The sequence below is a fragment of the Prionailurus viverrinus genome, chromosome C2 (assembly GCF_022837055.1).
Source record: "Prionailurus viverrinus isolate Anna chromosome C2, UM_Priviv_1.0, whole genome shotgun sequence".
Classification (NCBI taxonomy): Eukaryota; Metazoa; Chordata; class Mammalia; order Carnivora; family Felidae; genus Prionailurus; species Prionailurus viverrinus.
Genome location: NC_062569.1, coordinates 101,006,335 through 101,033,695, shown reverse-complemented (window position 1 = coordinate 101,033,695; position 27,361 = coordinate 101,006,335). Strand labels below are relative to the sequence as shown.

At 46.2% G+C, this 27,361-nt stretch overlaps 1 protein-coding gene across 2 annotated transcripts in view; it reads left to right on the top strand.

Annotated features, from left to right (window-relative positions):
* Nucleotides 1-5,313: 5,313 nt before the first annotated feature.
* The window catches only part of CC2H3orf52 (chromosome C2 C3orf52 homolog), a 33,213-nt gene continuing 11,165 nt past the window's right edge, over nt 5,314-27,361 (top strand). For both annotated transcript variants that reach the window (XM_047876378.1, XM_047876377.1), the window contains exons 1-3: nt 5,314-5,544; nt 12,084-12,213; nt 22,612-22,739. In XM_047876378.1, the coding sequence (XP_047732334.1) occupies nt 5,407-5,544; nt 12,084-12,213; nt 22,612-22,739 (396 nt within the window). In that variant the 5' untranslated portion in view covers nt 5,314-5,406. The remainder of the gene's footprint in view (nt 5,545-12,083; nt 12,214-22,611; nt 22,740-27,361) is intronic.

The following is a 27,361-nucleotide window of genomic DNA, read 5'->3' as shown; positions in this document are numbered from 1 at the left end:
TCTTTCTTTCTTTCTTTCTTTTTCTTTCTTTTTCTTTTTTTCTTTCTTTTTCTTTTTTCTTTCTTTTTCTTTTTCATTCTTTTTCATTCTTCTTTTTTCTTTTTCTTTCTTTTTCTTTCCTTTTCTTTCTTTCTTTCTTTCTTTCTTTCTTTCTTTCTTTCTTTCATGTTTATTTTGTTTTGAGAGATAGAGAGAGCACAAGCAGGGGAGGGGCAGAGAGAGAGGGAGACACAGAATCCGAAGCAGGCTCTAGGCTCTGAGCTGTCACCAGGGCTCGAACTCACGAACCATGAGATCATGACCTGAGCCGAAGTCAGATGCTTAACCGACTGAGCCACCCAAGCGCCCCATGATACCTTTCTGAATAGGTCCCTAAGGATTCAGTAAACAAGCTAGGGCACAGTACAATTCAGAGTGCACCACTTAATTCACAAAGTGGGACTTAGTTCCTAAATCCACTGTGTAGAAGAACGAATCAGGCTGCTACTTCTTAAAACCTAGGTTTATTTTGTCTGGGATTGCTATGACCTAGGCAGAAGGTGAATTGTATTTTTTTTTTTAACATTTTTTTAAGTTTATTTATTTATTTTGAGAGAGAGAAGGAGCACGTGAGCAGGGGAGGGGCAGAGAGAGCGGGTGAGAGAGAATCCCAAGCAGGCTCTGTGCTGTCAGCGCAGAGTCGGATGCGAGGCTTGAACCCACAAACCATGAGGTCATGACCTGAGCCGAAATCAAAAGTTGGATGCTTGACTGACTGAGCCACCCAGGTGCCCCTGTACTTTGTATTTATGGTCAGTTCTAAGGAGATTTGCTATTCAACAGTATACACCTACCTTGAGTCAGTTTGTGGTCTCAGGAGATGGAGGAGGGCCAGCACGATCTATCAGATTCATCACAGGGAGTTTTTCAAACCACATGTCCATGCTACCCCTCTAAGCACTTGCTTGCACAAATGTGAGTGTCCCGTGTTCCTCAGCAGTGCAGGGGTGGGCAGGGAGAAGGTTCAGACACACCAGCTTAACTCCCTTGGCTCTTTCATGCCCAAATGCCTGGATGATGTCACTTCACTCTTGCCAAAGGGTAGAGGCAAATCCAAATTCTGGTTTGGTTGGCAGAGTGGAATGGCCTCTGGAAATCAAGACAGGAGCATTTCTGTGTATCAGACTATCGGGGACTCTTGGCCTCCTTCACGGTGTCTTGAAATCTGCAAAATGCAGCATCACAAACCAAATATTTCTCAGTTGTTTTCTGCTTGATTAGTCTGAGTGGCTGAGCCCTTTGCTGCTGTTCACAGAGTCGTAGTGTCTGTCACCAGACAACATACGGATACGTATTGTTGTGTCTTCAAGTGGCACCGACCTGTTTGAAGGTTACGAGATGCTTTGGCGCTTTGGTGATCTCACTTGGATGATGTGACTTTATTTTTCAGTTCATACTATCATTTGGGAAAATATTTGCTCTCAAAGGACACATGAAGGAAGAAGAACGTGTATGATAAGAAAAGCAAAACTGAAAATGTTATACAGGTCAGTGAGTCTTGGCAACAAGTATGTTTTAAGTTTTTAATTTATTTACGTTTTACTCCTTGAACAAACTGAAGCAATTGAGTGACTAATAATTTGAAATTATATTACAAAGAACTATTCGCTCCAGAAGAGTGTACTTGAAAAAAACACGTTGGCATAACTTTACGAAAGAACAATACCCTTTAAAAATCTACCTGTATAGAAGGGGATTTTGAAGAAATGGGAAAAACAAATCCATGTAGAATTTGGGTTCTCATTCACAAATACCTAACTTCTGTCAAGAATTGTTTGATCTACGGGCGCCTGGGTGGCTCAGTCAGTTGAACACCCGACTTCAGCTCAGGTCGTGATCTCACAGTCCGTGAGTTCCAGCCCCACGTCAGGCTTTGTGCTGACAGCTCAGAGCCTGGAGCCTGCTTCGGATTCTGTGTCTCCCTCTCTCTCTGCCCCTCCCTCACTCACACTGTCTCTCTCTGTCTCTCAAAAATGAATAAATGTTAAAATAAGAAAGGAAGAAAGGAAAAAGGAAGAAAGGAAGGAAGAAAGAAAATGTGACAGGACAGGAACACAAATCAATGTCAAAAGAAAATATATTGAATCAAGAATTATTCCTGGCTGCTAAGGGTTGGAGGTGGGTGCATATTAATTATAAAGATAATTACAGAAAGTAAGGGATATTTACTGAGACCCTGCTATTTGTCCGGCCTAGGAATAAAGGCTTTATTCTAATCACTTCATTTAATCGTCTTTACTCGGTAGAAACCGTTTTATAATGAGGAAAGAAGCTCAAATTAAACAACTTGCCAAAGTACACACAGTAGTGAGAGTGCGAAATCTGTTTGTCTTCAAAGCTTATATTTCCATAGGGACGCCAACTATATGCAAGAGTTAGGTTAGTGGAATTCTAGAAATGCACCCTAGTCTAGATTAGAGAATACAGAAACCCTGCTTTGCAGAACTCAGAAGGCACTAGGAGATCTGACTTAGAGTGTGTTCGTGACGGTAAACAGTAGCTTTTTGATCCTCTGGTGCGTAAAGGAGCTTATAAATATCTATTCATGGAGAAACTGGGCTTGGGAGACAGCTACAACTCGTCTGACCCAGGGAGAGGGTCTTCCAGTGAAACTGATCTTCTGTAAACTGCGGGGCCATGGGGAAGGTTGTCTGGGCCCCCAGGTAAGGATGAGAGCTGGGATTTGAGACGTCTTGCTGATCCTATTTGGGGTCTCAGAGCCTGAGCTTAGCAAACCAGCACTGCTGAGAATATCAAACTAATCAACATTTATAGAGGGCACTGTGCTAAATCCAGAGCTAAGTACTGGGGATACATTGATACCTCAAGGAGCTTAAACAACAGAGGAGGTACACAAGAGAAAAAAATGACTCATGCTTCATGTTAGCCATTCTGGCCGCTTTACTGATTCTCAGACAGGAAAAGTCCAACAGGCTTCAGTTTCAGGTCCCTGTCTTGAATGTCCCTCTTCTTTCAGCATAGCACAGCTACTGTCCTTACCACCTTTAACTCTTTGTTCAAGTTTCACTTTCTAAAAAATGAAGGACTAATTTAGTTACAGGTGTACAACATAATGATTTGATATCTGTGTAAACAATCACAATAAGTCTATAATGTCCATCCTCACACAAAGCTATCGTTCTTTGTCTCCTGATGAGAACTTTTAAGATCTACTCTCTTAGCAACTTTCTTTTTTTTTTAATTTTTATTTCTCTTATTTATTAAAAAAATTTTGTTTAACATTTATTTATTTTTGAGACACACACAGAGAGAGAGCATGAGCAGGGGAGGGGTAGAGGGGGGGGGGGGACACAGAATCTGAAGTAGGCTCCAGACTCTGAGCTGTTAGCACAGAGCCCGATGCGGGGCTGGAACTCACCAACCTTGAGATCATGACCTGAGCCGAAGTCGGAGGCTTAACCGACTGAGCCACCCAGGTGCCCCTCTTAGCAACTTTCATGTACGCAAGACACATGCTACCCTGCAGTCACCATGCTGGACGCTGTACCCCCAGGTCCTACGTATCCCACCTTCTGGCTGGGGCCTGAGTTGATGGCCCTATTTACAATTGCACCTCCTCTTTCCCCTTCACCACTTGACCCTCCAGCTCCCTTAATCTGCCTTATTTTTCTCCATAGCACACATCATTTCTAATATTCTAGAAATGTTGTTTACGTTTGTTTCCCTCATTAAATAGAAGTGATCGCCATGGCAGTGATCTTGTTTTATTTAGCTACTTCTTCAGACATACCTCAAGCATCCAGAAGAATATCTGACATATAGCAAGCACTCAGTGCTGTTTGTTGAATTAAAGTGGACTGAATCTGTGCCCCATTCAGCACGGTATACCACGTACTGGTAACAGAGAAGAGCGTGGAGAACTTCTGGGGGAGCACGCAAGTCAGGGAAGGTTTAGTGCTAAAAGTATGTATTAGCTAGAATTTAGAGATGGATGGGAACTGTCCATGCAGAAAGTGGGTAGGAAAAACACTGCAAGCCAAGGGAACATCATATACAAAGACGTAGGGGTGGCAACAGAATGGGATATGTGAGGGCCAGCCCGGAAGAGGAATGTGACCAGACCAGACTATCGAATGTCTGAGAAGGAAGATGAGATGTCAGTTACCGTAGGAAAAGATAGGGTGCAGGCTCCCTTTCTCTTGGCACCCCAGATTCATTTTCTTCTCTGAGCTTTAGGAGGCTGACCCCTGACTTCTGTCACCAGTTTCTGGCAGGAGTCACGGCAAGGAGAGTGGCAGGTAGGGAGAAAGGTCACAGTATTTATTCCCGTCTGTCTCCTCCTTGCTGGGCTACAGTCCTGGAAGTGGCTGCAACTTTTTTGTGACCATAGAGCCCATCGGGAGCGCCCTCCTTCAAGGCTCCAGTCCCTTTTAGGCCCGTGGGTAATGATGGCTTTCTACTCTCGCTTGTCCTTGGGTGCCCTAGCACCCCTTCTTGGTTCTCTTAACCCTTGACCCTTTGTTGAAAAGCTTTTTCGAAAAATCCCAGCTGTGTGAATGCAGCCTGATTCCTGCAGAATGTGCCAGCTAGAGCGAAGAAAGCAGAAGTCAGTGCAGACCGGCAGCTGAGCAGCTGCAGTCAGCATGACTCCCTCCAGCAGGCAGATGGAGTCCAGACGACCTGGTACCAGGCAACCGACAACTAGAGACCCAATATTGAGGAAGTGTCTGAACAGTCAGCAGGCTTTTGGACACAGGTCGACCTCTTCTGAAGTGAAGCTTATTTACATGCATCCTGTCCACAACTCAAACTGGTCTTAATACGTGTGCTGAGGGCAAGCCCGCTCTGAACAGAAGCTCGAGATGATCAACACACACCTTGCTTAGCAAACAAAATCCCAGGCTCCCCGAACTAGACGTTCTGCGCGAGTGCGTACAGCCTTCCCAGTTGCTTGTTGATTCGATGAATGAACTTGCGCTAGGCAGAGAACGCTGGGGCAAGCCCGGCAGCAGACAGCTCCTGGAGGTGGAATGCTACCTTTCCTCCGTGGCACGGCGGTCCGGACCCATCCGGGCCGCAGCTGCCACCCAACGGGCCCTGGGCTCAGCTTCTGCTTCGGATCTGCGTGAACAGGGAAAGGCAGAGCCGGCAGCGCCCTGAACAAACCAGAAAAACAGCCCTCTTCTGCTCTGCTCGCGAGCCCACGTAGGCGCGGCGGCTCTACCCCGGAGGGGGCCAGGGGCGCCTCCCCTTCGCCAGTGCCGCCCCGCCCCGCCCGCCGCCCGAGGTCTGCCCCGCCGCGCCCTCGGGGGGCGGAGTGTGAGCTCGCCGGGAGGCCGCTCTGGACTCTGCACCCCTACGTGTGTGCGCCCTACTTCCCGCGTGTCAGCCGTCCTCTGCCTGCCCATGGAAGGGGCCGGATCCCCATCGACGGGGGAAGAGCTGGAGCTCTCGGTGCTCGGGGGGCAGCCCGACGAGCAGAAGCCTCTCAACGGAACCGTCCAGGTCATCCCTCTCTCGGCCGAGGAGCCCCGCGCAGCCCAGGTAAGGCCTGCTGGGCTCCCGGGGCGGTGTCGGAGCGCGCTCTGAGCCCGGCTGTGGGCCCGGACCCCGGCTGGCACCCTCCCAGTTGCGCGTTTCCAGCCACCTCTCCCCGCATCGCGGACGCGGAGCGCTGGTGGTGCGCGCTGGGATCTTCTGAATGGAGCGGATTCCGGAGTGCGCTCTAGCCGGAGCCGGCCGGAGTCCCTGCGACCCCTCTGGCCCCTCCGACCGCCATGGAACTTGAGGAATCCTACCCCGGAGGTGTGTGGCTCCTCTCTTCAGAGAGAGAATCCCCAAGGATAGAGGTGGTTTAAAAAGGTTCGGTAACTTTAAATTCAGTGTGTGTGTGTGTGTGTGTGTGTGTGTGTGTGTGTGTGTGTGTGTTGTGTTTTCCAAGTAAGGAGAACTCGAGTGATAGATGGAGTCTTCTCCCTTTCTTTCATCGGCATCTCCTGGCCTTACCTTTACTGCCTTGCCACTTCCACCCACCCTCCACCCTCCCCCTCTGCGCATCATCCCCCAGCCGGCTCACATCCCTCAGACACACACTTTTTCTTTTCCCAGACTTTGATTTCTCCTGAAGACAGGGGACAGGGGAGTGAACTTGCCCTGCTCAGTTGATGGGAAGTGATTTCAAAGTTCTTGTCCCGAAGAACTAGACTAATGGCTCATTTGCTTGGGCCTCCTTTCAATCTCTAAAGGACCTCTTTTCTGCTCCAGCCCTAGCAGTGACAGGAACATGATTCATTCTCATCAAATACTCGTAAAATAGCAGAGGCTTTGAATTCACAGCCATCTGCCGTCTGATGAACCCTAAGACTGGCTTGAGGTTTACAGAGCGCTTGGAACTCCCCATGTATATGGCTCCAACTTGATCTTTTTTAGATCTCACTTCTCCACTCCCACGCCTTGCCTTTGACTACTCTCAGCTGTTGATTTCAGGGATAAGCAAGGAAATCAAACGGTGAAAGCATTGCTTTTGCATGGGTTCCTGGAAACACTGTCCACTCTGCTTTTAGAAGGACCTATCGATACCCCGGAGAGTGATTTGGGGGATTTTATGAATGAGAGATGAACACCACAGAAGAATGAGGGTGAAAGAAAGATGGTATGATATCTGTGCAAGTGGCTGCCACCATGGGCTTCTGCCTCAGACCTCCATGGCAGGGTCTAGGAATGGATTTGGGAATACTTGCCACATGTTAGATAGATCCAGGACTCCCCAGTGACTCCAGGGACTGAATCCAGAGATAGGAGTTTTGGTGACAACTTCACCACTAAAAGGTGTGCCCTGAGGCAAGGTGCAAAGGTCTGTGTTCCCAAGGGTCAAATGGTAATGTAATGTGGTTAACTGGGCTTCTCTGGGAGGCCTGGGAATGCCTTGCTGAAAACAGATGAGTAGAAGCCACACTCATGTAGGGCATTCGTATTCTATAATTGTTTATTTAGTACTTACCCAGGAGAGATTGCTCTTTCATGTTCTAATTACTTCCTCATCAGCCGGGTATACACGGAGAGCCTAGACTTCCTTGTGAATTAGCTTTGTAGGTCACCAAATAGTAAGAGCTATGGTGGTTGACAGAATGGTGTGGAGGTGAAGGGTTACCTGAGCACTCGGAGGGCATTCAAATATTTGAACAGGAAACATCAAAAAATGAGAAAATCCTCCTGTAATGTGTTAATCATTCTCTTTGGTTCTGTAGAATAAGTTAAAGTGTATTTTATTTTATTAAAAGTTTATTTTGAGAGAGAGAGTGAGAGAGAGGGCATGGGGGAGGGGCAGAGAGAGAGAGAGAGGGAGAGAGAGAGAGAGAGAGAGGGAGAAAGAGAATCCCAAGCAGGCTCCATGCAGTCAGCACAGAGCCGACGCGGGGCTCAAACTCACGAACCATGAGAGCGTGACCTGAGCTGAAATTGAGAGTCGGATGCTTAACCTGCTGAGCCACCCAGGCTCCCCCTGAAGTGTATTAAAAAAAATTTTTTTTAACATTTATTTATTTTTGGGACAGAGAGAGACAGAGCATGAACGGGGGAGGGGCAGAGAGAGAGGGAGACACAGAATCGGAAGCAGGCTCCAGGCTCTGAGCCATCAGCTCAGAGCCCGACGCGGGGCTGGAACTCACGGACCGCGAGATCGTGACCTGAGCTGAAGTCGGCCGCTCAACCGACTGAGCCACCCAGGCGCCCCTGAAGTGTATTTTAAATTGAAAAGTCAACTACTGTACAATCCTCTAAAGTGCTTGGGTGTGCCAGGCATCTGAGAATTTTGTGTGTAGGGTCTCCTTCAACTCTATGCTAAGATTTCCAGTTTTGAAATGCAGCTTAAGCCCATGTACTTTTATTTGTTATTTTATTTTATTATTTTTTAAGCCCACGTGTTTTTAGTCACCATATGCTTTGTACGTATCATGTGCCACATACTTCCCATACATAAATGCTTCTAATTACCCCCAACAAACTTAAGAGGAAGGTGTCAGTGTTCTGATTTGACAGATGAAGAAACTGGAAGACTGAGGCTCAGAGAAGTTACCACAATACTCAGGTTCACTCAGTGGTGGCTCTGAGATTTGAACTCAGGCTTTTTAGGTCTCAAACAACGCTGTTTTTATGGGTTTATTTTATTGATAATTAGGGAGATAAAATATATATGTAATTTATACTCACTTATGTATAATTGCCTAAATTATATGTTCCTAATTTCAGTAAGTTTGGGCACTGAAGTGAAATATGAGTATTTGCGTAGCATATCTGGAATGAGGAGGGAGTTGCAGGTGGATGGGTGAAGAGGAGGGGACAGTTTTGGGACAGTTGGGAAGAAGACACCCCGTGTCTAGGGTATCTTCCTATTGGAAGGTCTGATCTGGGAGGGGATACAGAGGCAGTGGAAAGAACTTCTTTCCCCTTCTTGGAGCTTGAGGGAAAGGAATGTAAGCCGCTGAGTTTACTTTGCCTGTTGTCACTGTAAACGTGGTAATATAGTTGGGTCAGAAATGAAAATGAAGTTATGGGTAATAGATGGAGATTGGTTTTCTTTTATGGCTCATCACATGGGCTCTGACCTCGGTTCCCAAATAGAAGTCCTGGAGACATTTTAAGGGACAGCATCATTAATAATGCAATAAGTTGATAGTTTTGAAGTAGGCAAGACTTCTGTGGACCGGCTAGCTAAAAATTAGCCCCATTGCTATGCATTGTTCAGAATTTAGGACAAGAATCAGCTAGATTTTTTATGTGTGGACAAGTGAATTAAATCCCACAATGAGATTACAAAGCACAGATTTTCCTATGCGCTAAGAAAAATTTTCCAGATACGTACATTATCTGCTCCTAATTGCGCCAAAGAGAAGAAAAGCTGTTTGTATCCAAGAGATAGTCTTGCCATCGTGGCAGGGCCTTATGTCATGTGTTTGGATGTGACTATCTGGGGGAATGTTTAGAGGGAAGCTACAAAAATTCTTGAGCCATAAAATGCAGATTATAGAATGTAAGATGCAGTTTGCAAAAGTCTCTGGAAAGCACCCTGCGGAAAAACCTGCCTGTGGCTTCTCCTCCTGGCCTAGAATTTGGGCGTGAGAGAATGAAGATGCCAGGGAAGGAGGCAGTATGTCTTTGTGACCTGGTTTTTAGGGGAGTCTCAGCGCAGGGAGCACTCACCTGCTGTATCGGAGTCTCTTCACCCTCAGGGCACCGTGGAATCTTGGGGGTGGGAGCGGGGGTGAGGGGGAACTTCTAAAGGATACACAAGTCTTGGTTGATGCTAATGTGCAGAGAGCTGAGAAGCACTGTCATTTATTTTTGGGTTGGGAGTAGCTGACCGACTACTTTATAATGGCTTAGAGTCTGTGAAGGTTAATTTTGCAAAGGATGGTATCTCTCCCCGAGGGCTGACGGCAGGACAGTGAACTGGCTGTGTGTTGACAGCTTTGGGCTGGACACGAAGAGGCATTTTGTACAGGTGAGGGCTGTGTAATTCTGAGCTGACTTCCCCTCTGAAGTCAGAGTAGTGGGCCCTTCATACCACCAGGGTCCTAGTTTATTATCTGTAAGGAAAAACATCAGTGAAGGCAACAAGAGGCCAGGGAGATGCATTGACCCTCATTCTGTGGTTCATTTGAGACTTCAGCCCATTTCATTTTGTACTAATCTTAGGGTCCTGGCTGCTTCTTGTAGAAGGACTGAAAATGGCAGGGCATATGGGTGGCTCAGTTGGCTAAGCATCCGACTCTTGGTTTCGGCTCAGGTCACGATCTCTCATTTCATGGGTTCGATCCCCATGGCAGGTCAGGATCTCTCATTTCATGGGTTCGATCCCTATGCAGTGCAGGGCCTGCTTGGTATTCTCTCTTCCCCTCTCTCTTCCCCTCCCCCACTGTCTCTCTTTCTCTCAAAATAAATAAATAAACTTAGAAGAAAAAAAAAGGACTGAAAATGGCATGGGGTCATTTTGTTCTCAGGGGCTCCGTAAGGAAGATAGAGTCCTGTTCCCTGAGAAGTTAAAGTTTCCTTATACTGAGACTTCTTTTCCCCCATGCCTTATTGAGCCCTTGGCTTTGGTGGCTTTGGAGCAGTTTTCAATTTTTGGCTGGCACTGTCCTTGAACTCCAGAAGCACACTTACCTCAAGAGCATTTTCTTCTGTCCAGACGTTCCCTTTATTGGTCCTTCATACCCGACCAGAGGAGCCAATGTAAAGTGCACTCAGGGGCTCCACAACGTGAGCTCTACTCCAGAATTTCTCCAAGTACCTTTTTACAAATTGTAGAAGCCTCTACAACGAAGCCACACACATGTGTTACGTGCCTACTTCCCGACCAAGGCACAGGTGTGAGATGTAAGAACAAGGAAGTTCAAGAACCACCCCTCCTTCTATCTGGTTTCAGTTTACCTTGGAAGATAAGCTGGTATCTTGAACATGAAACCAGACAAAGCAGGGGCAGATGAGCTGCGTGGACAGCTCACTTTCTGGGGGGCTCTCTCCTTGGGCGACGTGGCAGGGAGGCCTCCACAAAAAGAGAGATCTGACTTGGCTCCTGAAGAGTGACGAGGCTTCAGGACAGAAGTCTCAACCCTGATAGAGCAACTGATTCAGTCCGGGAGGCTCAAAATTACAGACGGGGGCCTGCCCCCACCTCGTGGCAATCTGGTCCCCTGTGTCCAGGTACGGCCTCGGGGTGTGTAGTTTAAATTCCTGATGTGCAGCCGGCCAGGCTTGGGAACCTGTCACTGAGAAAGTCTGAACTGTAGTCCTAAAGTGAACGATTTCCTTTTCTGCTGGCCACCAGCACCGTCATGATGGGAGAGACAGTAAACAAGGTGCCTGTTCAGGAGCGAGACTCCAGAAATGCCTGCTGCTGCTTTGTGAGACGAGAACACTGAGCAATGATTGCTGTCATTTGTTGAATTGCTAATCTTTGTTTAGCAGGGGCTTCGTGCGCGCGATCTCTCGTGCACGCGATCTCTCGTGCACGCGATCTCTGGTTTCTACCACAGCCCTGTGCGCTACACTTGTTATTTTTACAGTTGAGGATGTCGGGGCTGGTGAGCTTCAGTAGCTTGCTGAATGAGGGCGTCGCTCTGCTTTTAAGTGTGGGAGGGGAATCCCGATGCAGAAACACACCTTTTCCCCATCGCAGTCCTTGGTCTCTGTGTGGGAATTACCCAATGGCTCAGTGGGAAGCAGAAGAGTCCTGGGACCTTGTAGGGGCAGGTGGTGGCCCTGAGTGGAAGCACCATGGCAGCCAGGCCCACTCGTAACCTGGAGCTCTGCAAGGTGGCACGGGGGGCCGTGGACAAAAGGTGCCAGGTTTGTAGGGACACACAGGGGGCATCAGCCCTGGCTGCTCTCTGTACCTGCCTCTGGGAGATGGGCCAGTGGCCCCCCTGCGGGGCTGTTAGCATGCAATGAATTGGTGTTGGTGATCAATAAGCCATGGCAGTGGCTGCCTCACTGCAGCTTATTTCCTGCTGTGTCTCATGTCCTGCCTTTCATTTCCCTTCGCAGGCCCTAATTACACGTTACAGGTCACAGCAGTAGCCTCTTAGCTTTTGCACACACCATTTTGCTCTGAATCTTAAGTCTACTCTTATGCTCCAAAACCTTCCACAGGTCCCCAGCTCACACCAAATTAAGTCCAAACTGCTCTGACCGCATTCAGAGCCCTCTCAGATTGCCTCCAGCCTTTCACTCTCTCTAATCTTAGCTGTTATTACTTGCCACATTCCTGTTAGCTGAGGCTCTTGGCCAGGTCCGTCATGAACCCACACGAAGGATGCTTGCTCTCTCCTGGCTTTGGAATGCCTTTCTCTGTCCGTCCTTCCGAATCCTGCCTAACCTCCCCACCTCAGGGCCCCCTGGGTGTTTTCTCCCTCACTTCTGTGTGAGGTTCCATTCTGCTTCTTTGTAAACCTGACCTCGTGGAGGGGAGCCCCCTGGAGGGCAGGATCCTGCTGCCTTCATTTCTGTATCACTGGCCCTTGGTAAGCATTCAGAAATGCTTGTTGAGACCAGTGACTGCCTCACAGTGTCCCTCTGCTTTCCAGGCTAACAAGGAGAACCCTTGGAGCTCCTGTAATAAGAAATTGATTGGAAAGTGCAAACTGTGGATGGTCATTGCCTCTGTTTTCCTAGGTCTCATTGTAGTGATCATCATAAGCTTATGTCTTATTGGAGGTAAGAGGACTTAAGTAGGACTAAGTTGATGCATTTTAAGAACTTATGTAATGTTTATGACTTACACTTGTTTCTGATATGAAAGATGTGCTGATTGCTGTTTCTTTATGATATGAATTTAAAACTGGTTTGGGATTTGGTATGAGTGGCAGCTATACATGGTTCTTTGTTTGCTTTATTTCATTTTTTTTGTGGTTTGTTTTATACGCTCTGAAAGAAGGGTGGAGACCAACATTTTACTTTAAACTCTGCCCACCGGATCTTGAAAATTTCTCAAGTGTTAATTTAAACACTAACTTATATTTCATTGTATCTCTGCACCTGCTGTTTGAATATTTTTCCTTATCATTTGTTTGGTAAAATAATTATTGTACTTCATCTGATGTACCTGGGACATTATTATAATGATAAATAATGAATAGCCCATTTGAAAGCGTCTTTAAAACTTCAACAGAACCATGAATGTATAAAATGTCATTAATTTATTTTGGAAATAACTGTTTATTATATTTGTGTTATATGTGTTTACAAAACAAAACTTACATGGTGCTAACTATATCCTTTACATATATTATTTTAGTTATTATTTATTATGAAAATGAAAATAATCCATATTCAGTTACCCATGAAGCCCATCTATATTATTAATATTTCATTATACTTTCTTCTATCCTTTTCTCGCATTTTTAAAATAATTTGAGATAAAGATTTTTTTAATCATCTTGTGGCCTACCTTTAGGATTTTTAATGCCATGTTGAGACCATTTTGCAAATTCATTAGAAATTATTTGTGAGGGGCGCCTGGGTGGCTCAGTCAGTTGAGCATCCGACTTCAGCTTGGGTCATGATCTCATGGTTGGTGACTTTCAGCCCCGCATCAGACTCTCTGCTGTCAGCACAGGGCTCACTTTGGATCTTCTGCCCCTCTCTCTGTCTACTCCTCCCCCACTCGTGCACTCTCTCTCTCTCAAAAATCAGTAAACATTAAAAAGAAAAGAAATTATTTATGAACACTTTTTTAAAATGACTGTGTGTGATGTAGTCTTCCACACCATTTTAAAGTGTTTTTAAATAGTTGCTGATTTTTTATGATTATTGATATTAAGGTTTTCATGATGCACAAGTATAGGACCCTCCCGTGGACAATCATTTCAGTTTTAAAATAGGAAAGAAGAAAATTGTTTTTATTTGTAAGTGGGGATGATTGCAGGGGCAGGGAGTTGGGATACTTCTTCTGGAGTTGGGATACTCTTGTATCCTGCAACTTTGCCGAATTCATGAATCAGTTCTAGCAGTTTTTTGGTGGACTCTTTTAGGTTTTCCACATAGAGTATCATGTCATCTGCGAAGGGTGAAAATTTGACCTCCTCCTGGCTGATTTGGATGCTTTTTATTTCTTTGTGTTGCCTGATTGCTGAGGCTAAGACTTCCAATACTATGTTGAATAACAGTGGCGAGAGTGGACATCCCTGTCTTGTTCCTGACCTTAGGGGGAAAGCTCTCAGTTTTTCCCCATTGAGGATGATACTAGTGTTGGGTCATTCATATACGGCTTTTATGATGTCGAGGTATGCTCCTTCTATCCCTACTTTCTTGAGGGTTTTTATCCAGAAAGGATGCTGTATTTTGTCAAATGCTTTCTCTGCATCTGTTGAGAGGATCACATGATTCTTGTCCTTTCTTTTATTGATGTGATGAATCATGTTAATTATTTTGTGGATATTGAACCAGCCCTGCATCCCAGGTATAAATCCCACTTGGTCGTGGTGAATAATTTTTTTAATGTATTATTGGATCCTGTTGGCTAATATCTTGTTGAGGATTTTTGCATCCATGTTCATCGGGGAAATTGGTCTATAGTTCTCCTTTTTAGTGGGGTCTCTGTCTGGTTTTGGAATCAAGGTAATGCTGGCCTCATAGAAAGAATGTGGAAGTTTTCCTTCCATTTCTATTTTTTGGAACAGTTTCAAGAGAATAGGTGTTAACTCCTCCTTAAATGTTTGGTAGAATTCCCCTGGAAAGCCATCTGGTCCTGGAATCTTGTTTTGGGGGAGATTTTTGGAGTTGGGATACTCTTGAGGGTGATCTGGTCTCCACAAGGATTTGGGTTGAGTTGGGTTCTTCTTAGTAAACCCAGTCTTGGGTGAGAGCAAGATTGAGGATCCCCTGAGTCTCTCCAGAAGGCGTCCTGGGATTTTCTTCAGGAACTCCACTTACCCTTCACCTCATGTTCCTCTTCCTGACCTCCTCCTCTCCTGTCTCAAGGGTTTAAAGTCCCTGAAGGAATAGGAAAGCTGAAAGATACATGCCAACCTCCAGCATGTTTCTCAGGCAGGCACCATGTTTGCTTAGTTACTTATGGCACAGTTGAGGTGGGATGGGTGATCCTTGGAGGCCATGGGCTGGTATTGAGGTAGGTGCTACACCCCTTCCATCATGCTGAGGACAGCAGTTTTGGGGTGGGCCTTCATATGCCCTCTTCCCATTAACTCCCACACGTGGATGTTGAAACTGAGGTTGAGCCATGCAGCCTTGTCCCATCACAATTAGGTGGTGCTATCCTGAATGTTGGCCGATTTGTCTCTTGGCATCTGGGGCCTCTAACAAAGGATGATGATGCTTCAGGTCCACTTGGTTTAATATTCAGGATTCTAAAGCACAAGACCCAAGAGCTGTCTTCCATTCTCGAAAATCATCCAACCTCTTCAACTCAAAAACAGCGATCTGCAGAGGCAGGGATTGCATTTCCCTCCACAGTTTCTCAGGGGACACGTGAGTTCATAGGATAATATTCAGGGAGGAGCTCTATACTACGTGTAGTGCAAGCTTCATTTTCAGTGTGGTTGTAAAATTGTATTTAAAAATGTTAATACTGTAGAGAGATTTGCAAACTTTCACAGTTTTTAAATCAGAGCCCTACTTTTACTTTACTTGGCACCTCAGCCCTCAGGGGTTTGGGCCTTTGGGGAGAGTCATGATAGGTGGCGGTGGGAGTTTGCAATAGGGAAACGGGGCAGGGACAGGGCTCCCTCCATGACGGCCCCGGCCTCACCCAGAGCGAGCTCTGTAGGTACTTCTGGGATGACAGTATTTAGAATTGGTCATTGCCTAATTGCCAAGCCCCAGCAAGGGAATCAAATTCATAGAACTTCTGGGCTCTGTGTGGAAAATACTGCCGCCTGGAAAAGCACAGTGTTAGGAGAGTCAAGGGCTGCACATATGGCTGTCTGGCTTCATTAAGAAGTGAGGTTCCTCAGGGGCCCCTGGGTGGCTCAGTTGAAGGAGAGTCACAGTCTTGGTTTCAGTTCCGGTCACAATCTCGTGGTTCATGATCTCATGGTTCTCGAGATTGAGCCCCGTGTGGGGCTCTGTTGCTGACAGCACTGAGCCTGCTTGGGGATTCTCTCTCCCTCTCTCTCTGCCCCTTCCCCTGCTCTCTCTCTGTCTCTCTCTGTCTCTCTCAAAATAAATAAATACACATTAAAAGCTTTTTTGGAAAAAAAAAAAAAGCGAGGTTCCTCCCAAGCTGCTTTTGCCATTTTTTTTGCCTCCTTCTTCCCTTTCTCCTGCTCCTCAGTGTCCTGTCTCAGGGCTCCGTAGTACACAGACTGAGGCTCAGAGGCAGAGGTGTTAATGACTGTGGAGCCGGAGTGGACACAGAAGTGGACACGAAGCAGGTCCCACGATGGAAGGGGTAACTACCTGAGGAGGGCACAGTGGGGTACCCACGGAGAGGTGTCCACTGTGGAGGTGTACCTTGTCGTAACGTTGTTAAGAATGACCATCAACTATGGTCTGTTTTGTTATTGTTAATTTTCTGCAGGTTGTGCACCCTTTACTGCCTGCCCCTCGGGTGGGCTGTCCAGCCACTTTGCCTTTGCCCTGCCATTGAAGTGGTGGCAAATTCAGGGTCATGGCTCTGCTTATAGCACTGAGCGGGGGCTGCCCACACACCGTGCAGGTGAGGCTAGCATTCTGCCAGGCTTATGGTAAACAGTGAAATCTTTTTAAGTAGCCGCGTTTGGGAGCAGAGCCCAGGGAATTGTGTTGCGTCTGGAGGCTTGGTTTTGTCTTAGCTCTTGAGGGAAGAGATAATGATGGATTCTTTTCTTCTCTCTAAAGAATTGTAAGTTCCTTGATATAAATGGTAAAGGGTCGGGGGAGGCTCCCCCCCCCCCCCCCCCCCCCCCCCCCCGGCTCAAAGTCATCTTCTTTCTGGATAATTTGGAGGATCATTTAAGCACCCTCCAGGGTTCTCTTTGATTTGCCCCAGCCAGGGAGGGGAGAGACCTGAGGAACACCCTACGAGTGACACTCTGGGTTGGGCAAAGTATTTTAAATGTTACAAAAGCCAAACTGTGACAGGTAGGTGGACACTTGGAAATATACTTTAAAGGTGATCAGATTTAACACTGTGGGGACCCTTATGTGATATCCTCCAGCATCACGGATTTCTGCCTGACTTCTTTGTTCTCTTTACATACAGGCTTTTCCGTGAGTAGGAATGCTGTGGTTCCAAGATACTAGCTCAACCCGACCTGAACAAATTATGCATTTTCTCCAAGCTTCGATGTCTTCATTTTAAAATGAAAACATTTGGGGCGCCTGGGTGGCTCAGTCGGTTAAGTGTCTGACTTTGGCTCATGACCTCACAGTTCTTGAGTTCAAGCCCCGCGTCAGGCTCTGTGAGACGGCTCAGAGCCTGGAGCCTGCTTCGGATTCTGTGTCTCCTCCCTCTCTGTCCCCTCTCCTGCTGGCTCTCTCTCTCTCTCTCAAAAATAAATAAACATTAAAAAAAATTTTTTTAATGAAAACATTAGTATTTAACTCATAAGGTTGGTTTGAGAATTACATGAGAATTACATCTACCGAGGCATAGCCGAGTGTCTGTACATGATGCTTAGTATATAGTAGCCATTCTTCCTGTTGTCCAGGCTTGATGTCTTGAAACTGTCTTTGATCCCTTCTTCTCTCCTATATCTAGGTAATTGTCAAAGATGTAAGCAGAGACTTCAGCAGAAGTGGCGTGTGTTGAATGAATTGCTTTGCCTTTGAGTCGGGTATAAGAGCCACATTTTACGCTGTTGCAATGTGTCGGCAGACAGGTTGCACAGGGCAGTGCTCCCCGGTGCAGGCTGACTCATGGGAAAATCCTAGACAGACAGCATTGGCAAGTTATAAACCAGAAAGCCTTTGGGGGCAGGAACTTAGTAGCAAATCTGTAGGCCCAGTCCCGTGAAGTTTCTTTGTGTTTTCACCTCTTTCTCTTTCCCTCAAATCTCATGTTTCTCCACCTTCCCAACACCAACCGCTTCACTTATGCTCTCCATGGGATCCTCTCCAGCTTCTCCTAACCCATGGATCTTTAGATAGCTCCATGTCTGGCTGAGCATCTTCAGGGTTTTCTCAACCTGAGCTTCTTCAAATGTGTTGGCATTGTCTGTCTTTCAAAATTTTCTTCCCTCAGAATCTTGCTGCTTCATTTTAGGATTTTTTTTCTCTTTCTCTTTTTTGACTGGCAGACTTCTAGAAATAGGGGTCTGCATTTGGATCTTGCCTCCTGATTGCTCCTAACCCATTGGTTCCAGGTCGTTCTTCCCAAGGTTACCCGTAATTGCTTGATCATGAAGCCCAGTGGCCTTTCCCTTATCTCTGCCCTATTTGTAGCCTATTTGAGTGCGTTGTGCTCTTGTGGGTCTACAGAACCCCTGGGCCTCGTGTCTCCTGCTGTTTCTGCCTTTGGCCTCCACATGTGGTACTTGAGGCTTGTCTTCAACCTTCTTACTTTTCACACTCTGCATCCTTTCCCTTGAGGAACTCATTTACTCCCAAGGCGGCAGCCACCCCTCTTGGAGCTGACTCCTAGATCTGCATCCACACTCTTTTCCTGAATTTGAGTCATACTCTTGGCTGGAAAGATCTCCGCCTGATTGTCTCCATCATTACACGAAACTACTATTCGTTTGTGTCCCCTTCCCCCATTAGCGCCCTCTATGGTTTCATGAGACCCTGTTTATTCCAGCTCTGCTACCATCCATTTGTGCAACTTCAGGCAAATTCTTCAACCTCCTTAGCCTCAGTTTCCACATTTGTAAGATCTAAATGATTTCTGAATCTGAGTCTATGAGTGGATCCTGATACTACTGCTTACTAGCTCAACCTGACCTGAACAAATTATGGATTTTCTCTAAGCTTCAATGTCTTCCTTTAAAAAATTTTTTTAATACTTACTCATTTTTGAGAGACAGAGCATGAGCGGGGGAGGGGCAGAGAGAGAGGGAGACACAGAATCCCAGGCAGGCTCCAAGCTCTGAGCTGTCAGCACAGAGCCCGACACGGGGCTTGAACTCACGGGCTGTGAGATCATGACCTGAGCCGAAGGCAGATGCTCAACCGACTGAGCCACCCGGGTGCCCCCAGTGTCTTCATTTTAAAATGAAAACATTAGGGGCGCCTGGGTGGCTCAGTCAGTTAAGTGTCCAACTCTTGATTTCAACTCAGGTCATGATCTTGTGGTTCGTGGGATTTAACCTCACATCAGGCTCTGGGGTTGACAGGGCGGAGTCTGCTTGGGATTCTCTCTGCACCTTCCCCATTCGCATGCATGCTTTGTCTCTCTCTCTCAAAATAAATAAAAACTTTAAAAAAATAAATAAAATGAAAACATTAATATTTAACTCATAGGGTCGATTTGAGAATTACATGAGAATTAAAGCTGCAAGTGTGCAGCTGAGTGTAGGTAATGGTTAGTACAGTAGCTATTCTTTCTGTTGTCTGGGCTTGACATCTTGGAACTGTTTTTTGATCTCTTCGTCTCTCCTGTGTCCAGGGAGTAGTCAAATCTTTTTTGTTTTTTTTTTTTAATTTTTTTTTTTTAACGTTTTATTTATTTTTGAGACAGGGAGAGACAGAGCACGAACAGAGGAGGGTCAGAGAGAGGGGAGACACAGAATCCGAAGCAGGCTCCAGGCTCCGAGCAGTCGGCACAGAGCCCGACGCGGGGCTCGAACTCACGGACCGCGAGATCATGACCCGAGCCGAAGTCGGCCCCTTAACCGACTGAGCCACCCAGGCGCCCCAAAGGGAGTAGTCAAATCTTACCCAGTCTCATCCGGTCATTCCTTGGCAGTGCCTTGATAATGCACTGGCAAGTGCCTTTATCAGTGACTGTCCACTTCCTGCAGGCTGCTGCGGTGGGTCCTTTGTATGTGTTGATTCCCATCTTTCCCATTTCCCACAATGGAGCGGTTGATATTTCTGTTGAGAAAACAGCTTCAGAGATTTACGTGACTGACTCGGGTCTCATGACTAATAAATATTGGCCAACACCAAGGTTCAAACTAAGTCTGGCTACCATTAAAGCCGGCTCCGTCTCCTCCATCTCAGGCTTTCTCCTTCCCTCCCTCCTTCCTTCCGAGTTCCACTGCCTGCAGTCAAAATCAGTCTCTCCCAATCTTGTGTTTAGTGGCCTGTCTGCCTCAGCCCTCCCAGTTCCCTTTCTTCCCATCCATCATCAGATGTTCCTCCACTTCTTCCTGGGAGACGTTTAACAACCTCCATCATCTTCTGAAGACATCTGGTGTTTAGGGCCTCCCTCTGAAGCCTCATTTCTTATATTCCAGACAAAGCTGTTTTGTGTGTCTCCAGCATTCTTTGTATGTTTTGTGACTTTTTTTGAAGTTTATTTATTTATTTTGAGAGAGACAGAGACAGTGTGAGTAGGGGAAGGGCAGAGAGAGAGGGAGAGAGAGAGAGAGAGAGAAAATCCCAAGCAGGCTCCGCACCGTCAAGTGCACAGCCTGATGTGGTTCTCGAACTCACGAAACTGACCTGAGCTGAAACTGAGAGTTGGATGCTTAATGGACAGAGCCACCCAGGTGTCCTTACTTTGTGATTTTTTTTTTTAAAACACTTTTTCTCTGTCCAGATGAAGTCTCATTAGTAGCATAAAAACTCTCCTGACTGGATAAGTCCATTGTTAGTATTGTTATTTTAACAGACACAACTATTTTAGCCAGGTGTTGATACAGATTCGTTATTTGGATCATATAAGTGTATGTCATTGGAGCTCCGATTAGAGACCTCTTTTGGTGTCTCTTCTTAAGAGTCTTTGAATTCAGCAGTTGTGTGAATCCTGAATTCATTTTCTGGCTTTCCCTGGTCCTTTCCAGGGCAGTGATATCTGTTATGGAAACGTAACCTGGTGGTTGTGGAGATCAAAGGTACCCATCACAGCATTATTACAGTGGAAAGTGAAAATGCTAAAAATGTGATGTAAGGAAATGGTGAGCCAATTATGAACATTATGCAGCCATTAGAATAGTCTTTGGCAAGAATTCCAGACACCAGGGGAAACGGCTTTTGTTATGTTAACAACAACAACAACTAACAACGGAATCAAGACAAATAAGCAATAGTCTTCTCATGGAGACTTAAAATATGTTATATAAAATATAGGGGGGAAGGCGCCTGGGTGGCTCTCAGTTGGTTGAGCTTCTGACTTCGGCTCAGGTCATGATCTCAAAGCTCTTGGGTTCGTGCCCCATGTCGGGCTCTGCTGAGAGCTCAGAGCCTGGAACCTGCTTCGGATTCTGTGTCTTCCTCTCTCTCTGCCCCTCCTCCTCTCACGCTGTCTCTCTTTCTCACTCAAAAATAAATAAACATTAAAAAAAAATTTTTTTTAATAAAATATGGGGGGAAGAGTTGTTGATTAAGGGGTTATTTGTAATTTTTTCTTGTTTTGCTACAATTTCCTGTACTTGGCAAGTTTGCAGCTATGAAGACGTAACTTTATTGTCAGACAAATGAATGTAATGACTTACAACAAACAAGGGTGCAGAGATAATTCCCTGTATTGGGGGCCCTCAAGATGACGCCTAGATCCAATGATTTGCCGGGAGAACTCATGGGACTCAGCATACAGTCATAGAGATGATTACGACTTATCATGGCAAAATGGTATAAAGCAAAATCCAGAGGAAACTAGGCACAAACCTCAGGACAGACACACTTACATGCTCTAGCAATGAGCTGTAACAACGCATGTGAAGTGTTGTCTACCCGGGAAGCTCATTAGAGGCTCCAGTGCCCAGGGTTTTTATTGGGGTTGTTCCCATAGGCAGCCTTTGCCTGGTAAGTACCAAAATTCTAGATGCCCAGAAGGAAAGGAGGTGTTCAGCATAAGCCACACTGTTTGTACCAACCGTTTGAGGCACGGTGAGCCCCTCTTCAGAGGGAAAGGTGGGAACCCTCCCCACATCCAGGTTCCCAGAGGCCAGTGAGGGGCCAGCGTGAGCAGGCCTTTCTCAGCTGGTCATCTCAGGCCACGTGATCTCTTTTCTGCACGTTCCCTCGTTTCTCGTGCCTCCCGTTTCCTCAACTCCGTCAGGGAGTAAATATCAGGATTCTTACTTCTTCTCACCGGCCCTTCCATCATACACTGATGGCCTTTTCAGAGTCCAGTAAAAGAGGCCACTTCTGTTATGTCTGCACTTTGGGATCTGAGAGGATGGTCTGAGGCAGCGCGGACACACGTTTCTACCGCCCACGCCTTTCTCAGGGCCAGAGGGGTGGTTCCTTCGTGGGCCCGGTGGTGAGGCCCACGCGGAGCCCGGGGAGCAGAGGCAGCACCATGAGTGACAGCTTCTAGCTCCTGGCGCCTGGCTTTGTGTGTTTTTCCTTTGGCTTTAACTGCTTCAAAATCAATTAGCTCACCGTCATTAGAGTGCAGGCAGCCACACGTTTGGCCAGGATGCAAGGCCCTGGGGCTCTGAGTACACTTTGGCCTCCCTTCTACAAACAGAATGCGTCGACCTTTCTCTTGGGTGGGACAGACTGCAGAGTGATGGCTTTGTGCCCACCTTTTGTCGTCCTGGGTGATGTCAAGACCCGGCTCACGTCTAGTCTCCGCGCTGTTCTGGTCCGTGATGTGATGTCCCTTTCTCAGCATGGTCCTTGACAGCCCAGAATGGAGGGGACTCACTGAAGTTCCTTGCTGCCAATCCCTGTCCCCCATCACCCACCGTTTACCCCGCAGACCCCCTTCCAGCACCTGCCTGGACACCCACGTACATAGCTAAGGCTGCAGGTTCAGTTTAACAAAGGAATTCATTTTCTTCCCACTCACCCCCACCGGCTTTGCCCCGTTTGTATTCGATGGAATCTGGGACCTCTTCTGCTGTAAAACACACAAACAAAATTTTTGTCATAATGGAGGCAAGTCCCCTCCATTTGAGATTTTGATATTACCAAGAAGACACAGCACTTCTGCTTGTGCCTGCTTACGGTGTCTGGGCTTTATCCTTGATGAACGCTCCTGGCTTTCTGCAGCGGCCGGTGGAACAATTTATTATGTTAAGCTTGTGTTTACTGTTACTTTTTAATCCCCGCCCTCTTTAGCAACTTACATCGATGAAGATGAAAACGAAATATTTGAATTATCATCAAATAAAACATTCTTGGTCGAGCTAAAGATTCCAGAGGACTGTGTTACCGAGGAGGAGTTGCCTCACCAGCTCAGGAAAAGGGTAATTATATCTTAAGCATTGTTTACAGAGTCCTTAGCATTAGAATGTGGGTTCTTGGAGAAAAGCTGGCAGTGGGCTCTCAAGTAAGTAGCTTCAGGCTTGGATTCTTTGTCTGGGTTTTGGCAGAAACTGATGCTTAGAAATGGGTTTTCTGTAGTGTAAAGCCTGACAGAAGAGCTCTGGTCTCCAGCTAAATGCGTCCTGGAGGACAGTGTTCCGTTTCCTCACTCTGGTCTTACATTTGATTCAACCTGTAGTGTCACTGAGGGTCTGTGATGTGCTAGACAGCTTACCAAGTGTCAGAGCCATAAGGTCTGTGCCCTCAGTGGGGGCTCACAGTCCAAGAAGAGGAAGCAATTCAATAGTTCTAAAACAGGGCGATATGTTCTATTGTGGAGATGCATATAGAATATTTTAAAGGCACAAAGGAGGGGCCTCTAAACTACCTGAGATGAGGATGAAGGCTTGGAAGGCCTCTTGGAGGAGGTGATACTCGGGATGAGTCTTGAAATATGAGGCAGGAGTGTTCTAGATAAAAGAGTGGAGAACACTGCGTGTGGTGGGGATTTGCAGAGGCGAGGTGTGGTTTTCCTATTCTTTGGCAAGGCACCGGAAAAAAAATTTTTTTTTTCCTCTCAAAGTATCCAAAATTTATTTTGTTTTGTATCTATTCACAGATCTTACAAATTGAATTACTATGTACGTATTGATTTTCAGTGTCTTTTGAAACCGTAACAGAAGTAGGATTTTTTTTTAACTTGTTTGATTTTTGTTTTTTTTAAATTTACATCCAAGTTAGGTAGCGTCTAGTGCAACAATGATTTCAGGAGTAGATTCCTTAGTGCCCCTTACCCATTTATCCCGTCCCCCCTCCCACAACCCCTCCAGTAATCCTCAGTTGGTTCTCCATATTTATGATCCATATTTATGAGTCTCTTCTGTTTTGTCCCCCTCCCTGTTTTTATATTTTTTTTGTTTCCCTTCCCTTATGTTCATCTGTTTTGTCTCTGAAAGTCCTCATATGAGTGAAGTCATATGATTTTTGTCTTTCTCTAATTTCACTTAGCATATTACCCTCTAGTTCCAACCACGTTGTTGCAAATGTCAAGATTTCATTCTTTTTGATTGCTGAGTAATACTCCATTGTATGTATGTATGTGTGTATATATATATATATATACACATGCCATATATATATATATATACACACACATACCACATCTTCTTTATCCATTCATCCATCGATGGACATGTGGACTCTTCCCATACTTTGGCTGTTGTTGATAGTGCTGCTATAAACACAGGGGTACATGTGTCCCTTCGAAACAGCACACCTTTATCCCGTGGATAAATGCCTAGTAGTGCAATTGCTGGGTCGTAGGGTAGTTCTATTTTTAGTTTTTTGAGGAACCTCCATACTGTTTTCCAGAGTGGCTGCACCAGCTTGCATTCCCAGGCACTGAAAATTTTTTTTTTCAACGTTTATTTATTTCTGGGACAGAGAGAGACAGAGCATGAACGGGGGAGGAGCAGAGAGAGAGGGAGACACAGAATCGGAAACAGGCTCCAGGCTCTGAGCCATCAGCCCAGAGCCCGACGCGGGACTCGAACTCACGGACCGCGAGATCGTGACCTGGCTGAAGTCGGACGCTTAACCGACTGCGCCAGCCAGGCGCCCCAAGGCACTGAAAATTTTTAACGTTCGCTGACATGGTCAACCTTTCATTTGAGCCCTTGTATGTGGTGATGGAGAAACACTGGAGGATTGGTTGGGTTCACAGCCAGACCCAGGAAAGTATAGGCTAAGAGAGTGTAAGCAAGACCAGCCTGGCACGCATTACGTGCTTATCTGCAGTTGATAGGTTGAATGGTGTGAGTCACTCTCCTTTGGTTTCCCTTTGATTCCTAGGAAGGCTCCCACAGGAGGAGATTCCTTCTCGGTCACCCCGGAGTTCGTTTCTGGGTACTGAGGTGCATGATATTTGATTGCGCCTTTGGTCACAGGAGTTTGTGCTCTGGGATGATTATCTGGGCTTCTCTTCTTCCTTCTTTCCCTTGTTTAAATCTTACCTGCAAGCCCCCTTCCCTCCTTTTCTTCCACCTGATTCCAGAGCAAGTGGCCGAGTGAATAGCCTCCTGCCTTTTTCCTCTTGACTGTTTTTTTCATCAAGGGGTTTTGCATTTGCCGAGCAGAAATGAAATGATTCAGCATCTGCACATGTCACGTGTTACAGACTGAATTCTTGATGTCAAAGGGAAATGGATGTTAATCATTCACCTTAGAGCCATATCTCTGGCACAGAGCCGGACATGAGCAGATTCTGCAGGTATTTTTAGCTCATCACTGTGTAGTGCCAGAAGAACAGGGACTGGTGTGATCCCTGGGGCAAGTTTACAGGCCAGTTTGAGCTGGTTCCTTCTGGGATCAGTGGAAATCATTATACATTCCCTGTATACCCACAGGTGCATATGAGATGCGTATAAACAACTCCGTAAAACATTTAAAAAAGCTTTTTTAATGTTTAATTTTGAGAGAGAGAGAGAAAGAGCATGAGCAAGGGAAGGACAGAGAGAGGGAAACAGAATGTGAAGCCGGCCCCAGGCTCTGACCTGTCAGCACAACAGCAGGGCTCAAACTCAAGAACCAGAAGATCATGACCTGAGCCGAAGTCAGACGCTTAACCTACTGAGCCACCCAGGCACCATCTCTGTAAAACATTTTTTAAAAAAGAGCTATCTGGTTTGCAAGATGATACAAGTTAAGGCACAGTGAAGTGAAAAAGCTACTGCCTTCTGGTGTCCCAACCAAATATGTCCAGGAACAAAAGTGAGCAACTTATAGATATTAGTCTTTTTTTTTTTTTTTTTTTTTTTTTTTTTTTTTTTTTGAGAAAGAGAGAGGGCACACCAGCCGGGGTGGAAGAGGAAGAATCTTAAGCAGGCTCCATGCACCCAGCACCGGGGAGCCTGATGTGGGGTTCATTGTAGGGTTTGACGTGGGGCTCGATCTCACAACCATGAGATGATGACCTGAGCTGAAATCAAGAGTTGGACACTTACCTGACTTAAGTTGGTTAAGGTAAGTTGGACACTTACCTGACCCAGCTGCCCCATGAGATATTAGTCTTACTGTTAGGTCAAGAACTCCTTTCTTTCATTCACTCAGGCCAACTTCTGGAAGTTTCCAGATATGGAAGGTAAATGAGAATGAACAGTGGAACACCGTGTCCTTGCTTTTGCTTTATTGTCTTGCTTCTCTAAACAATTTTCCTAGCCTCTCGCTTATCCTACTGCCAGAGTTTTCTTCTCTTGCAGGTGGGGCCCTGATTCTGCTTAAGCCAGCCTGTTAGGTACATGTCGTGTTAACCCTGGCCTGTGTGCTTGATGCAGGAGTTAACAGTGGCTTCTCCAGTAACACTGGGAAGCTGTCTGCCTCGTCCCGAATTAGCGACTCTGCCCAATTCTGGTAGCTCACTGGGTGCCTCGCTCAGGGTGCACCCAGCCTCATAGGCACAGCGTGGGACACCAGAGCAAGGGGTCCCTCATTTCACTTCTTTGGGCCAAAGTAATGTGGTTAACAGCTTCCGGATATGTGAACATGTCCTAATGACAGCAGGAGACCGTGTCACCGAAAAGAATCAGAATCATAGAGCGGACACTAAAAGGGATCTGATATACCATTTCAGCTCTTAACATAAAATTTTAGCTTAAAATTTTTTTCTGAGAGGGGCCCCTGAGTGGCTCAGTCGGTTAAGTGTCTGATTCTTGGTTTTGGCTCAGGTCATGGTCTCACGGTTGTGAGTTCAAGCCCTGCATGGTGCTATGCACTGGCGGCAAGGAGCCCTACTTGGGATTCTCTCTCTCCCTGCCTCTCTGCTCCTCCCCTCTCTTTCTCAAAAATAAACATTTAAAAGTAAATAAATAAAGGGCGCTTGAGTGGCTCAGTTTGTTGAGCATCCATCTGCAGCTCAGGTCATAATCTTACAGTTGGTGAGTTCGAGCCCCACGTTGGGCTCTGTGCTGACAGCTCAGAACCTGGAGCCTGCTTTGGATTCTGTGTCTCCCTCTCTCTCTGCCCCTCCCCCACTCATTCTCTCTCTCTCTCTCTCTCTCTCTCTCTCTCTCTCTGTCAAAAATGAATAAACATTTTAAAAAATAAACAAAAATAAATTTATTTATTTAAATGACATTTTTTCTGAGAGTCTACTATATGCAAAATAGTACTAGGCCCTAAGGATTAAAAAGGAAGAGGAGAGAAGAAACAGAGAAGGCTGGAAGGACATAATCTCTTCCATAATACGTGTGTGTGTGTTTGTGTGTATGTAAGGAAGTGCGTGGAAAGAACACCATCGCTAGCATTTCCCCCCCTTCTCCTCCTCCTCTTCCCCCTCCTTCTCCTCCTCCTCTTCCTCCTTCCTGTTGTTCTGCGCAACCCTGTGAGAGCCACCTTCTTACTTCTTGCATGGGCCTGTTGGCAGCTTTCTTTTCTCTGAGGCTCAACAACTGTAAGATGACCTAGTCATTTTTTTCTGAAGTTCTTATCACTTTATGCTTCTTTCCTCCTTGGTATTCAGGACACTTTCCTTCTTGCTTCATCCTCACTGGGTAGTGTGGTAACATGT